The sequence below is a fragment of the Leptopilina boulardi genome, unplaced genomic scaffold, assembly GCF_019393585.1.
Source record: "Leptopilina boulardi isolate dan_hultmark-lab unplaced genomic scaffold, ZJU_Lbou_2.1 LbouV2_335, whole genome shotgun sequence".
In the NCBI taxonomy this organism is placed as follows: domain Eukaryota; kingdom Metazoa; phylum Arthropoda; class Insecta; order Hymenoptera; family Figitidae; genus Leptopilina; species Leptopilina boulardi.
In genome coordinates, this window is record NW_026137902.1 from 172,238 (window position 1) to 188,488 (window position 16,251).

Genomic DNA, 16,251 nt, shown 5'->3' on the forward strand with positions numbered 1-16,251 from the left:
AAATGAAGGAGATATTGTACAATTAATGTATGGTCAAAAAAAATTCGACGCAGTTTTGATTAAACGTAGCGGTAAGTAAAAACTTTATTCTCAGTGTATAAAACAATTAATATTTATTTATTTAATGCAAAAATAATTATAAAATAGGAAATTTATTTTCAGTTTATTTATATTATTTTTTATATTTATTTATTATTGTCGTTAGTTATATTAAAATCTTTAATATTATTTTAAAATATATTTTATATGTATTTATTCATTTATAAATTAAAGAAACACATTTTATTTATTTATATTTATAATATATTTATATTGAATTATATTTTTTTCTTTTATTTTTTTATTAAATAGTAAAAAATATCATTTTTAAAAATTTTTAGAAGATAAAATTTTTTTGGAAAAAATGGACATCTCCACAGAAGGAAAACTAATTCCAAAGACAAAATTAAATGTTCCTAAAAAAAAAACAAATGCGGAAAAGGCAGCTGAAAAAATTAAAAAATCCATGAGGGCGAATACCAAAAAGATATTGGAAAAGCAATTATTAACAACAATTGCAGAACCAAAAAATATTATCGGTTCAGAAGGTAATTAAATTTTTGTTTGTCTTCTTAAATACAATTTTTGATAATTAAATATTTTTTATATAGTATTTATTTTGACATTTTAAAAATGATTATATAACATATAAAAATAAAAAATTTTTTGCTTCAATTGAATGTAGATTTTAAAAAAATATATTATTTAAAATTATTCATTTTTTAAGAAAACTTGTACATCAAGCAATTTTTCCATTCAAAATGTATTTTGTATATACATCTTAATCTTAATAATAATTATTATATTATAGTGCCGATCTCCAATGTTAATGATGAAAAATCGAAAAAAGAGAGCGTTATGGAAAAGACTGATAGTGGCACTAAAAAAAAATACAAACAAACGGAGAAAAAAGAAAGTGAAGAAAAGAAGAAAATGACCAAAAAAATAGAAAAGAAAGGGATTGAAACAGAGGAAAATGATAGCGAAATAGAAAAGAAAGAGAGTGAAATAGAAAAGACAAACAGAGAAAAGAAGACGAAAGAGAAGAAAAAAAAAGAAGAAAAAGAGATTGAAACAGAAAACAAAGAAAGTGAAATAGAAAATAATGAGAGTGACACTAAAAAAAAATACAAACAAACGGAGAAAAAAGAAAGTGAAGAAAAGAAGAAAATGAACAAAAAAATAAAAAAGAAAGGGATTGAAACAGAGGAAAATGATAGCGAAATAGAAAAGAAAGAGAGTGAAATAGAAAAGACAAACAGAGAAAAGAAGACGAAAGAGAAGAAAAAAAAAGAAAAAAAAGAGATTGAAACAGAAAACAAAGAAAGTGAAATAGAAAATAATGAGAGTGACACTAAAAAAAAATACAAACAAACGGAGAAAAAAGAAAGTGAAGAAAAGAAGAAAATGACCAAAAAAATAAAAAAGAAGGAGATTGACACAGAGGAAAATGATAGCGAAATAAAAAACAATGATAATGACACTGAAAAAAATTACAAACAAACGGAGAATAAAGAAAATGAAAAAAAGAAGAACGAGAGCAAAAAAATAGAAAAGAAGGAGATATTAACAGATGAAAATAATATCGAAATAGAAAAGAATGAGAGTGACACTGAAAAAAAATACAAACAAACGGAGAAAAAAGAAAGTGAAAAAAAGAAGAAAATGAGCAAAAAAATAGAAAAGAAAGGGATTGAAAAAAAGGAAAAAAATAGCGAAATAGAAAAGAGGGAACAAAAGGAGAAAAAAGAAAATGAAAAAAAGAACGAGATTAAAAATAAAAAAAAGATAGGGAGTGACGCAAAGAAGATAGAGTGCACAATAGAAAAGAAAAACAGCGAAACCAAAAACAATGATAGTGAGACAGAGAAGAAAAGTGAAACGGAGAAAAAAGAAAGTGAAAAAAAGAAGAAATTTAATGAGAATGATATTATAAAGAAAAATGTTGAAAAGAAAAAAAGAAAATTGGAAATAGTGAAAGAAAATGAATTTTCAAAAGTAAGGAAGATAGAAAATGAAGAAAGAATTTTTGAAAAAAATATTAAAAAATTGGTCAAAAAATCGACAGATTCAGAATTAGAAGATGTAATAAGAAAAGAAAATAATGAAATGGATAAAGAAGTAACAAACAATAATAGAAATGAAGAATGTTATAGTAATGAAGATAAAGATGAAGAATTTAATGATAATGATAAAGAATTTAGTGATAATGATGAAGAATATAATGATAGTTATGAAGGAAATGTAGGGAAATTTGAGAAACAGAATGGATCACAAATGGGTAAAAATAATTTATTTATGATAAATAAAAACTAGGAAATTTAATTGTTTAACAAACATTTAACATTTTATTATTTTTCTTTTTTTAAAATATCAGATATAGTACCCGGACTGGAATCCACTCGAAAGAGGCAATCAAGTAATTCTATTCTTCTTCAAGAGCAAAATTTGGGTAGAACGAAAAAAATTTATTTAATTCTTTCTTTAAAATTAAATGTCCCTATTCTTTCATTTATCTAAAAAAAATTAAAGTTATATGATCAAAAATAATAAATATTTAAAACCCTGAAATAGTTTTAAAAATTAAATCTTCAATTTTTATACGAAACACTAATTTTTTCCACAGTTAAAAAGGTAAAAGTTGTTGAAAATCAAAAGAACACTTCTTCGAATAACTTAGGTATTAGTTTTTTTTGTTAATATTGTTGAAATTAAAAAAAACAATTTTTTAATTCAATTTTATGATATAGGCCAAGAAACTGCAATTATTTCAACCAATCAATTTGGAAAATCTTTTGAAAATGATGATTTGGAGTATCTTTTTAAGGATTTAGGTATAATTAATATAAATATTTTGCAATTTTGCTTCCTCCTGATAAAGCCTTGTATTCGTGACGATAACTAATTTTTCAAAAATGTGTTCGAAGTTTTAAACAAATTTCCGCACATGTGTATATGTACGTGAGTATGTGTTAATCTCATATTAATTGCAACCAAATTATCTCAAAAACGTTTTGACGAACTGTCCTAAAATTATATTATTGTTATATATAATATATACTTATATATACTTGTTATATATAAAAAAACATTTTATCATTATTTTTATATTTGAAAACAATTTGAATTTTTCATTTTTTTAAAACAATTTTATTCATATTAGATATTTATCTATGAGGAAGAAAAAATTTTTATGCCAAAATATTCACATTTTCCAACTAATTTGGGTTATATTTATTAATTTACTTTTTACAGTTCTAACACCAGATACAGTGACGTTTTTTGAAAGAGTCACAGACACCCTCAGAATACGAGTTTCGGATGGAAAATCATCAAATTTACAAGTCAGTTAACAAATATTAATTAATATTAAATTATCATAGTCAGTCGTTTTTAATACATAAAGATAATTACAAAATAAAAGTATAAGTAGATAAAAAAAATTATAAAAATTCTAAATAATTTTTAAAAATATTTTTTAGCATTCAGTAACTTCGACAATAACTGAGCAAAGAACTCAATTAAAAAAAGGCATCAACGTTTTTGTAAAAACCTCAAAATTAATAATGATAAATAGATATAAAAATAAACCGAATGATATGGCGCGGTCATTACTAATTGAGTTAATAGGAACAGAAAATTTGAAATCAATGTGCGCATTGGGGCGAAGCAGAAATAAAACAGCAGTTCCAGAAAATATACGTTCAGCAATCCTTTGTAAGTTCACCATATCTTCAAGAAAATATCCCGACACTTATGGACTGATATGCAAAAGTTTTTGTATTTTTTTTAATTAATCATTACAAAACACTGAAATTGTTAGTTTGTTTTGACATTCTTTTTTTAACCAAATTTAAATATAATATATTCTATTTTACACTCATAATATTTTAAACCTCTTCACAGAATATTAATTCAATCTAATTCATAATCACTTATTAATGCTAAAACCAAAAATTATAATAAGAAATGTTTAATATTTTTTAGCATACGTACAAAAAAAGAAAACAAACGAGGAACCATTTACAGAAAAACACTTAATAAAATTAATTAATAATACATGCGGAACATTAAGAAACCCTAAACAAGAAAATATTAAAAAACACTCAAAAACAGCGATTGATATAAAAAATGAAAATGAAGAAGAGAGTACAAATGATTGGGAAAAAAATGATGGAGACATTAGAAGAGGTGAAGAAAGTGATGAAAATAGCGAAGAAGAAAGTACAGATGAAGAGAATAGTAGCGGGGAAAAATGTGATAATAATGGCGAAAATAGTGAAGAAGAGGACAATGATTTTTAAATAATTTAATAAGTTAAAAAAATTATTTAAACAAAAATTTTTTAACGCACACGGACCTAAACGCTTTAGCCATGGACCAAATTTAAAAACCTTATAATAAAAAAAAATTCTTTATTAACATAAACTAATATTTATCTTTTATTCATACTTCACAAACTTCAGACCATAATTCAAGATTTCAAAATTTTTATGAAAAAATCTCTTTGATTAAAATTAAATTTTTTCCTTTCTCTATAATTCTCCAGGTTCTGACCGAGATCTAGGGATTTTCTATTTTATACAATATAATTCTAACAATTAAGTGATTTGAAGAAAATTGGAGAAAAACAAAATTATAAAATGAAAATAGACACATAAATTAACAAAATAATTGAAAGTTAACAAAATAAATATATATTAAAATAAAGCAGATGAGAAACTGAATCTAAATAGTCAGCTTCCAGTCATGGTCCACTAATTTGAAAATTTTTTTTGAGAAAATATATATACGATTTTATCTTTCCTTCAAAGTTCGCCACCTTCTGATAAAATATATCTATTTATAAAAAAAACGATTTTCCTTCCCCCATAGTTCGCCAGCTTCTAGCAATATGGTATAAGTTTTCAAATTAAAAAAAAAATTTCGCTATACTTCGCTAGTTTCTAGCCATAGTTAAAATTTTAAAAATAAAAAAAAAATTCGACATATTTCGTTAGCTTTTAGTCACGGTTAAAGTTATCAAACTTTAAAAAAAAATTTTCGCTATAATTCGTCAGCTTTTAGACATTGATCAAGTTTTCATAATTATAAAATAAATTTTTTTCGCTATACTTCGCAAGCTTCAAGCCATGTTTAAAGTTTTCAAAATTTTCAAAAATAATTTTCCCATACTTCGATAGCTTCTAGCCATGTTTTAAGTTTTTAAAATTAAAAAAAAATTCCCATACTTCGCAAGCTTCTAGCCGTTGTTCAAGTTTCCAAAATTAAAAAAAAAAAATTTTTTTCGCCATAGTTTGCTAGCTTTTGGCCAAAGTATATTTCCGTCTAAAGACGATTATGAACTATGGGATACGGCCATAAGCAATGGTTTTCTAGCTTTTGTCCATAGTTGAAAATATGGCTGGGGGCTTACGTACCTTGGCTGAAAACTTTACCCCATACTTTTTTAGATTTTAGCCATACTTTCATTTTTACGCGGGTAGCACTCAAATACGGCATAGTTACCAACTTTAATGCTTTAATTTTAGATTTTCGTAAAGAAAATGTACAAATTAAAATTTTTATGGAAATGAGACTTAGTGAACAAATTGTGATTTTCCATTTCGATTTGTTTACATTCCCATTGTTTACATTTCACAACTTTGACACATCCTTAATGTGTTTTGCTTCTAAGGTCACTTTCTTAAAATCGTGTTAAAATTGTTTCCATTTTGGAGTCTTCCAAAATAAGTGCACCACATTACACTTTTCTAATCTTCTATAATCAGAAAGTATTGAACTTTAATAAAGTAAATCTTATCTTCAAAATACAGCTTCAACCAATATTGACTAATGTGTGGATATTGAAAATTCTTCTACTTTTTGAATAATTTTCGGCAGATCCAAATTTTTGGTGAAACACTAGAAAAAGAAAGTGAATGTCAATAATGATTGTATTTTCAAAAAAAATTGAACTAAACAGTATTTAAAATAAAGTTCCAAGTGATGCTTTCATTCCCCAAATCGGAACAAAAAATTGTCGCAAATACTATTACCAAAATAAACGTAATGAAAAATACAAATAATATTAATTTAAAAAATATTCGAAATTTCTAAAATATTTTTAAACAAAAGCTAAAATTTTTAGAAAAGCACAATGTGTTTAATGAATTTAAAAAAAAAAATTATTTTTCGGAAAAATTTAAAAACAAATAGAACATCAATAAATATATATATTTTTTCAGTAGAAAAATAATAATTAAGTGGATTTTATAATACAATTCACAATTTTTAAGAAATTCACAAGAAAATAAATTAAAATTGCTATGTATCTTTTTATTTTGATATAAGCAATATTATTAAAAAATGATTGATTTATTGAAATAAACAAGATGATAAAAAATTTGTTATAAAGGGTGGATAATTAATAGATTTTATTATACTTTTTCTACTTGTATGAAAAAAACAACTCAAACGATCCATCAATATTTCACAATTTTGTTGAGAGTTAATTTTTCTTATTTCTCTCTAAAACTATTGACTTAATTGATTATAGAATATTGGATATTTGATAAATGATTACATGAAAAAAAGGGACATTTAATGGTTACAAGATTGTTGGAATTTACCTCGTAACAATATCAAAAATATTATTTGAAGTTTTGAATATTTCATAACAAAATAACAAAAAACCCCTATATTATGCTAGGTTTCATGATTTTCAATATAATAAGTAAATTTGCGATAATTTTCATTATTATATAGAAAAGGAATTAGCTACAAGGAAAAATTTTTCAGCAGAACTTATAGTCATACGGCAGAAGGAATTAAGAAAACGAATACCTCTCAATGTTTGAGTGGATGCTGTATTTTCATTACAAATCCGATAACTTGCAGAGGTATAACAGTTTCACTTAAAGTATTTCCTACCTCTTCTATAAGAGGGCTGCTATCTTCCAAGAAAAAGAAGATGTTTATGATATTGGCTTATAATAATAGTAACTATAGTTGCTATTATTAACGCAGAGGTAATATACTTATTAAATTATACCATCAAAAAACTTTTCCTTGTAAAGGTTTCTCCAAAAAATGGGAATTTATAGATAATAGTTGTGAAGAAAGGAATAAGGGTCGATTGTCAACAATCTAGAGTAATTCTAATGTCTGTTTCATTTTATCTAAGATAATTAAGCTTGTAGATTATAATTTCTAATATAGCAAAATGCCACGATCTAGAATTGCTCGAATTGTGATTTAAATTTTCAAGTACGGAAAACAATGATATTTAAACATAAATAAATGTTACAAATTTTCTTTTTTACCTGACTCGCAGTAACTGTGCACATCAACTATCTTACCAAATTGTAGATCAACTGAAGATCAACTCTAATTTATGTGGCAGTTGATATATTTTCAGTAATAATAGTTGTCACTGGCATATTAGGTTCGATTTTCTTTATAGAAGTTATTCAGTCATTATCAGTTGAATACATCTTCTGTTGGAGAGTTCTTCTATGTGACGAATGCTTTACATGCTTTGCTCTAACAAGGGTGAAGTTTTATCTGCAAATATTGTTGATAATTTTGCTCTAAACAAAACGGACGAAAGTAGGATTAAATCTTTCCTTTTAATTTTTAACAAAAAAGGGTTAAGTTAAAATTAATTTAAAGAAGATTTATGGTGTAATTAAAAGTGTGTGGGTAAAATTTAATAACACTACAAAATTGGTTTGTCATTGAAGTATGATTGTAATTGGATAGGATTAAATATGAGAATCTGGAGTTGTTTTCAAGAATGTTGTATTAATAGGTTGAATATATTAAATTTGAAGTGATCTTCACATTAATGTGGGGGAAAGTTTCTCGATTAGCTATCTGCATTGATCAATATGTTTGAATATCTATAAATTTTTAAACAATTAAATCTTGACAATTTAACAACTTTCTCAAATCTTATTTCTTTGACGAGAAAGGGGGCGTTGTTAAAACATAAATATTTGTTTCATATTTTCCATTTCATCTGATTCTGAGCTATTGACTTATTTAATCAAGTGTAATTAATTATTTTGATGAATAATGTGATACTCAAAATCATTATTGTCTGTTCCTGTTGTTGATAAATGTTTGGGTTCTTTCTCCCTTGGAGAAGTTGGACATCCCTTAATAATTGAATACATATTCAGTTTTATGACTCTTTTACCTGATATATACTTCACGTGTTTTACTTTACCGTACAGCGGGAGTTTTCATTACAATAGTGGATAATTTCATAGTTACATGCATGGACAAAAAACTTGCTTTCTAAAGTAGTTTCAGTTCAGCTGTAATTTATAAGTTGGAGATGACAATATCTTAAGTGTTTCTATTTAACTGTATATCAAAACTCGTTCGAACATTCTACCGTTTGAAAGATTTCTACATTCGTATAATTTAAGCTTCGAATGGACGTTTTTTAAAATTTTCTCTTTTTATGCCAATATAGCTATCAAAAAATTCAAAAATTTTAAAATACTTTTATAAATTAAAAGGTGGAATCGAGGTAAATATTTTTGAAACTTATTTTTCAACAATTTTTAGAGTGGCTGATTATGAATCGAAATTTTTATTTGTTAAATTTAAAATGGCGGATTCGATATGGCGGACAAAAGCTCAAGAAAGCAGAAACAATTGTTTTTCTGCGGGAAATATATTAGTGGATAGCTCTTTATGGTGCTGAAGACTAATCGAATGGTATTTTTTATAAATTCAAAATGGCGGATCCGAAATAGTAAATAAAAATTTTTAAGAAAGTTTAAAAATTCATTTCCTTGCGCAAAATTTTTATAGGGTAAATGTACTAGTGGTTGGACACTTAAGGATATTATCTTACATTATTCAATTTTACTTGAAATGATAAATAGCTATAATGTTTTCAAAACATGATCTGTAATAGGACCTGTTCACGATGAAAAAACGATGCTAAAATTAAGTGGGTGCTGATAACAGGTTGCTAATTTCAGCTTCATTATAGCCGGACAATTTTTCTAATGTTGGACATCAACAAGACACTTTGAATTTATTAAGTAAAAAAGGAAAATATTTTAATTGCTTTAGGCTAGAAAATTAAAGTTTATTAGAAATCAAATAACATAGTATTTACATCTTAGTTTTATCATTTATCATTAATCATGAACAAAACTTTGTTCAACTTGTAGTGCAAAACGAAAGTGGTTATAATAGTGGTCGAACACTATGATTTTTAAAATACAGAATAAAATATTTATTATTACATTATATTATAAAATGACATAATTTTAATAAAATATGAATTTTGAAACTTCATTCAATTTATTATTTTAAATAATTATCACAATACATTTTTCTTTAACAAAAAGTTACTCAGTGTCAGACTACCGATACTGATCGATATTATCTGCACTTACCCTATGGAGGTTTTTGGAGTTGTTGATTAAAAATGAAAGTTTTTGGTTTGTTTAGAAAAAAATAACTGATCCTAGATACGATAGTGAAGTTTTTTGTAATAAATAAACTATCTCGAAAACAGAAGTAATTTGTTTTTCAATTTTTTATATGATCATATAAAATATTATATTCTCAACAGTAATTTGAAATGGTTCAATAAATTTTGTTAAAAATACGAGGTTAATTTCGCATTAGTGTGAGTAATTGTTTAAATATGTAATATCTGCATATTTTAATTTTTTTCAAACTAGAAAAAATAACATTCACCAGAAATAAATTAGTTTTGAATTTGTTATAATTTATAACATTTTTAAAATTAGAACTAAAAAGAAAATAGCTTAAATGGTTATTTTCTTACAGTAAGACGCAAGTAATATTCCAAAAACTAACATCAAATACGTTATTCCAACCCGCCATTTTGGATCAACCATTTTAAATTTTTTGAAAAAAAATGTTAATAATAAGTCACCTTAGAAACTGTTAAAGAATAGGTTATATATTTATTTATATCGTTTCTACTTTTCAATTCATAAAATTATTTTTAAATTTTTGGAATTCTTGACTTTTGAAAACTATATTTAAAATTTTTAAAAAACGTTAATTGGCATCTTAAGGAGGTCTCACTTATCGATAATGTAGATCAAAGTTTATTAAAAATCTGCAACCGCCTTTTCTTAAAAAATCGGAAATATCATGTCCTATCCATTTGGAAAATCATTTTAGAACATGAATATACAGGATGAGTATAATTTATATGTGACGCTCCAGGGTGAAAGGGACCTTAAGTCAAGAGCACTTAAGGTCTATATATGAATTATATAATAAAATATATGCTATAACAAAATATAATTCATATGTATATGAATTATATAAATAAGTCCAAGAACATTAAAAAACGTTTATTATTTTAAAAGCTATTAAAATTTTTGTGAAACATTTAAAATTAGGGTTTTTTGAAAATATCTAAATAAAATGTTGGCCAAATCTCTTCTAAAAAGTCTTATTCTTCTCACAATTTTATCATCTTTTAGTAAATAAATAGAAAAGAAAATTTAGTTTTTATAAATATTACGTTTTATGATGATTTTTATTCACCAAAATTGGGTGGTCTCTCAATTCTGACCGATAGTATATATAATATGAATTATATAATAAAATATAAGCTATAACAAAATATAATTCATATGTAGGGGAGATTGGGGAGTTATGAAGCACGCTTGGTTTGGAGGTCGAAACTACCACAAAAAAATTTTCTTTTGACATTTCTTGAATTAGAATTTCTAGAGTATAACCAAATACACTACCTGGTTGAAGGATTTTCATAAAATTGAATTCAATCGTAAATTTTTGTCTGTTTACCCAAAAAACTGGTTTTTGGGATTTTTAAAAATCATGGGGAGTTATGAAGCACGACTGAAAACCGCAGAAACTTGCATTTTTTTTGTGAAAATTATTTATTGGGATCGGAGAAAACGACAAACTAATAAGTTTTTTATATAATAGAATTGAGAAAATCGAAAAAAAAAATTTTTTTTTAGGAAATGTGAAAAATGTAAAGTTATTCCGATTCGCAATGAACGCAAGTATAACCGTCGGACAATACGCGAGCACACTTCAAATAGACTGCTCGGTCGCATCCATTGCAATGAATTGCATTGTTTTTGGTTAATTTTTTCGGCATTGGACCTTTACAGATGGTACATGTTTCGTGTTGTATGATTACCACTCCTGTCTGACAATTGACAAATGTCTAACCTAAAAATGTGTTTTTCATTTCTCGTAAATGCAATAAATCGACTCCAAGTATTAATGTTTTGACAAGTGCAATGTGTTTATTTATTATAAGCAATTATTTTAATTCATATTTTTATGAATTATTCCTCGATATATGTGTCTCATTTTAATCATTTTCCCTAGAAACTCAAAATGAGATGAATGCGTATCATTTTTGTTGCACTTCAAAATGAGACTGATATGAGACTCACTTTGAGTTCGGTTTTTTTCTGTGATAATAAATAATAATAATTATTACATATAATAATACACACAATGCGTAAACGCATGTAAAATACGATTTTAGGTTGAAATATGTCATATTAGTCGTGCTTCACATCTCCTCATTTGAAGTGCTTCATTTATCCCCATTTGCTACTATTTTAAAATTTCATTTTTTTCCTATTGAATGTTTGTGCATAAATCCTTTTAAACGTCAAAAGTCTTATAATTAAAGATTATATTCTATATACTTACCTTTCCTATTGACATAAAACTTTTATTTAAATCCCACAAACACGAAGGCTCAAAAAAACTTTTCATACATAATGTTTAACACAATGTCTGCAGAGATAAGAAAGAGTGTGCTACCGGGACAAGTGCTTTAAAAAATTGAGATATTAGTTTTAAAAAAAGTTGACAATAGGCAAGAGCTGTCAATCCACTACTGTGCGATTTTTGTGGCCGTGCTTCGCAACTCCCCATGCTTCATAACTCCCCAATCTCCCCTATATTAATTATATTTTTTTATAGCTCCCTTGTTAAGATATAGAAAACAGATACCAACAAAATGTTTTATAAGGTCCAGGATGACATTAGTTGCTATTTAGATAGTGCTACCGACCGAAAAGACACCGAAATCTCGTCGAGACCCCATGTGAAAGTATCGTCTCGGTTGGTCTCGTGGCCGGCGCTATGATTAGTAGGCTGTGCTGTGGTGCAGATTCATTTGTAGTTCGTACACATCTTGCTGTCCCAAAATGCCCTTTGGAGGGTTAAAAGCTGACGAAATAAGGAACATTTTGGGATATTTTCAAAAAAAATCGTAGGGGGGTTAAAATATAAATAGTTTTTTTAATTTTTCTTTATGAATTTTTTTTTAAATTAATAGATAATATAATTTAAATGCTTAGGAAATACTGTACAAAATACCCTCGGAACTTTTTCAAATTAATCAATCCAGTCAAAAGTTATTGGCATTTGAAAATTACACTGCATAAATATTGAGCCCTTGATAATACTATCACGGGCTCAATGTTTATGCAGTGTAATTTTTAGAACCACGCATTACACGGGCCTGAAATCCTAATATAAATATTTATTTTTCCACATAGTATAACATATGTCATTTTCAAAAAAATTCATTTTTGGGTGGCTTTTTTTCAGAGAATGCCTTATTTATTTAAAGTTGGGCGTATTTTAAGTTGATTTATCGGGACAACTATCGTAGTCAATGGACGGTGAGTCGTTATCAGTAAGCTACTTAGCCTAACCATTGTCATGTCCCTTGAATTAGTTTTAGGTATACCAATTTAAATATAATGAGATAAATGTTTTATGCTTTGTAAACAGCATAAACCAACTACAAGAAATCAGTAAATGTTAAACATCAAAGTTTATTTTAACGAAAGGAGCAAAAATGGGCAAGAGGATGAAATGTCTCCTTCGGTAGTTCTAGTGTTAAAGTTGAAAATTAATTATGATAAAAAGAATTTTGAAAGGAACCGATAGAAATTGTATTGAAAGTTGCTTTCGGCTAAATTAAAAAAAAAATTTTTAATTAATTTCAGCAAGTAGAAAAGAAGTTTCCTTTTTAGAAATGACCGATGAACGATACTTTTGGAATATATTTAACTATAAATAATTATTAAGTTTCCCTAAAGTTACAATTACAACATAACATAAAAATAAAGAAAAGTTGAAAACATAAAATACTTAATACAGTTGTTCCTAAGGTTTTTTGGATCACTGATTATGCATTCGATGTAAGTTTTAAAAAATCAAAATTGCGATGACAATATGGAGATTTTCAAATTCTGAAGGTTAATGTGTGTGTTTGAAATAGAATATTTGGGTATCTGAGATCGTTGATTTAAAATCTACCGTTGGTTTTGAATAATTAATGAAAGACAGTTTTAAAATGGACAAAAAAATTGGAGAATATATTGCAAGTGCATGCTTCCAACATGCAGTTGAAATAGAATAACCGGGCAATTTTTGGGTTCAATTTTAATGTTGAGTAATTCAATAATGGAGTTATAATATGGTTAGAAAACAATGCAAGAAGGTAAGAAGTAAAATTAAGATTTAAACTTGTGTTTGAAACACAAAAAAATGAAAACATTCTTTTATTAAAAAATATTAATATTGATAACAAGAAATAAAATGAAGTTTTTTTGTAATGAAAGGGAGAAAGAGCGTTCACCTTTTTAATGAAAGAATAAGAAATCAGCGATTCAAAAAACTTCTGGTTTTATGATATTCAACACTTTTGCTGAACTTTTTGAACATTTGGTTGGTCATACTAGCTACGCAACTTTGAATTATTCGAGATCAGCGAACCCGAAAACCCCCGAGTAGTGATATTTAGAAGTTTTGCTCAACTTTCTGAATTTTTTATCCGACATATTGGCAGCGTTATTTTGAATTTTCATAAACTGACATTGAATTCGTAATCAGCAACCCAAAAAATCTTAGGGAACAGCTGTGTTTAGTATTTCGTAATATTACTTTGCTTCATTTTTATGGTATGTTGTAATTGTAATATTAGGGAAACCTGACAAATATTGTTAAATATCTCCGAAAGTATTGCCGATCGGATATTTTTGCAGAGGAAACTTTTTGTCTACTTGCTAAGATCTATATGAGGACAATGTTATAAAAAATTTAACTGAAAGCAACTTTCAATACATTTTTTGCGGGGTCCTTTACGTAATATTAAAAAAAAATTGAATTGTAAAAAAAAAATTTAGTGAAATTGAATGTAGACCTCTCGAGCTTTCTCGTTCATTTGTGTTTCTTCTTCTTCTTCATTCTCATCACTTGATTCGATGAGACTCTCATCCTCATGAGTACACTTAGCGAATCTTATTCTGCTAATGTTTAGATCAACAATTTGGTGTTCCAAGTCTTCAGCGGATACTTAAAAAAAATATTGAATGTAAATATATATATATATATATATATATATATATATATATATATATAATCTTTGATAAACAATGTGCATGATGAATTTAATAATAATAAAAAAATGAATTCATTCATATTAATAATTCCAGGCAGATGAGTATTCTTCAACTGTCAAAAAAATAAGCAGTCATTTAATACAAAAGCATGAAGCAGAATTGATATCTATTATAATATTCTCATTTAGTGCATTTCATGAACTAATTCACTGCAATTTTTGATTGGATTAAAAATTTGCACTATAAGTTTGGTTTCTATCATAAACCTGGTTAGTAAATTTGAAAATTAATATTTGTTGAACAGAAATAAGCATTACTAGAAGACCTAGAAGTAAAACAGTTTTGGCATCTCTAATTCTTCAAAGTTAAGGGGGTCCCACTTATCGACAATGTAGATCAAAATTGATTAAAAATATGCAACCACCTTTTCTTCTAAAATCTGAAATATCATGCCCTATCCATTTGGAAAACTCATTTTTGAACATAAATACACAGAATGAGTATTTTATTTGTTGTAGTTATTAAGAAAAAATTATGGTTGAAAAATTAAATGAGTGCAGTTTTTCACAGCACAAACTACAAGGAACCCAGTGGGCACACTTCTTCAAAAGACGTCCGAGATGACATCACCATCATTGTCCCCGGATGTCCGCGGACAAAAAGAGACATTTTTTAGACGTCCCTGTGCCAACTGGGAAGTTTTCGTTAAAACAATGAATCAAAATTCTTTTTCCATTTTGGAAACTAAATTTTAATGGAAAATACACAATCGGATATTCATTTTGTAGAAAAATAACAAGAACAAATTTAATTTTTGGTAAATTGTATTATTTGTTTTGGATAGCAGCTAGCATCATGAAGAACACATATGACAGCTGCTTGGAGGTACTTTATTTTGCAGTTCAACCAAGAGGTGGCGCCAAGTGTACAAAAATTATAAATTGATGACAATTTTTTATTTTAAAAACACTAAAATATAATGTCCTATTTTGGAGAGAAAATTGATTGTTAGTGAAAAATACACAAAGCAAGAGATTTATTTTCTCCAAATTGATAACTAAAATTTGATGTTAGTAAATTGAATACCATGTGCTACCAAACAGCTGTCATATATGCACTTTACGTAAAATGAAGTTTTTATTTATTTTTGAATGTCTAATAAGTTTCATCCTCTGTATTTTCCAAATGGAAAAATTATTATGTTTTGTTTTTTCGCAGAAAAGGCGGTTGCTGTTTCGGCTGTTGTCAAAAACCTATAACAGGAAACTGCTCATATTTAATTTTTTACCAATAATTTTTTCTTGATAATTACAACAAATAAAACACTCATCCTTTGTAATCATGTTAAAAAATATGTTTCCTAAGTAGATAGAATATAATATTTTTTATTTTTCAAGAAAAGGCGAATGAAAATATTTATCATTTGATAGAAGTAAGGTGATATTTATGTATTACTTTTTTTCAAGTTTTAGAAGTCCATTATAGCACGGTGCTATTGAATCAACAATATCATCAATTTATCATCAATATCAATTTAAAGAAATTTTTAATTGATTCGCAAGCTTTATAAGTATATTTCAATCATTTTCCTGCTTCTAAATTAATAACATACCTTGTTTCTTTGAAGGGACGATTTTTTGAAAGAACAACAAGTTTACATATTTTAACAAAAATGCTATGAAATTTAAGAAATATACTTTTGTTTCAATAGAGTGATACTATTGAATCATCAGAATCGGTACAGTGCATACTCTCAGCTTTTTTCTGTTATGAATGAATGAAAGTCAATTGTTAAATCAACGAAATT

At 26.5% G+C, this 16,251-nt stretch overlaps 1 protein-coding gene across 1 annotated transcript; it reads left to right on the forward strand.

Annotated features, from left to right (window-relative positions):
* Positions 1-403: 403 nt before the first annotated feature.
* On the forward strand, positions 404-4,343 carry LOC127285575 (myb-like protein X). The gene is made up of 5 exons (XM_051311672.1): positions 404-587; positions 851-1,129; positions 1,247-2,014; positions 2,108-2,320; positions 4,156-4,343. Exons 1-5 carry the CDS (start codon positions 404-406, stop codon positions 4,341-4,343), a joined length of 1,632 nt encoding a protein of 543 aa, XP_051167629.1.
* The last annotated feature ends 11,908 nt before the right edge of the window (positions 4,344-16,251 follow it).

What these genes read in the sequence shown, in the direction of transcription:
- LOC127285575 (XM_051311672.1), top strand. Translation starts at nt 404, where the DNA reads ATGGACATCTCCACAGAAGGAAAACTAATTCCAAAGACAAAATTAAAT. An exon ending in AAAAAGAAAATTGGAAATAG is followed by an intron (nt 2,015 to 2,107) that starts TGAAAGAAAATG and finishes AAAAATCGACAG; the next exon opens with ATTCAGAATTAGAAGATGTA. An exon ending in ACAGAATGGATCACAAATGG is followed by an intron (nt 2,321 to 4,155) that starts GTAAAAATAATT and finishes ACTCAAAAACAG; the next exon opens with CGATTGATATAAAAAATGAA.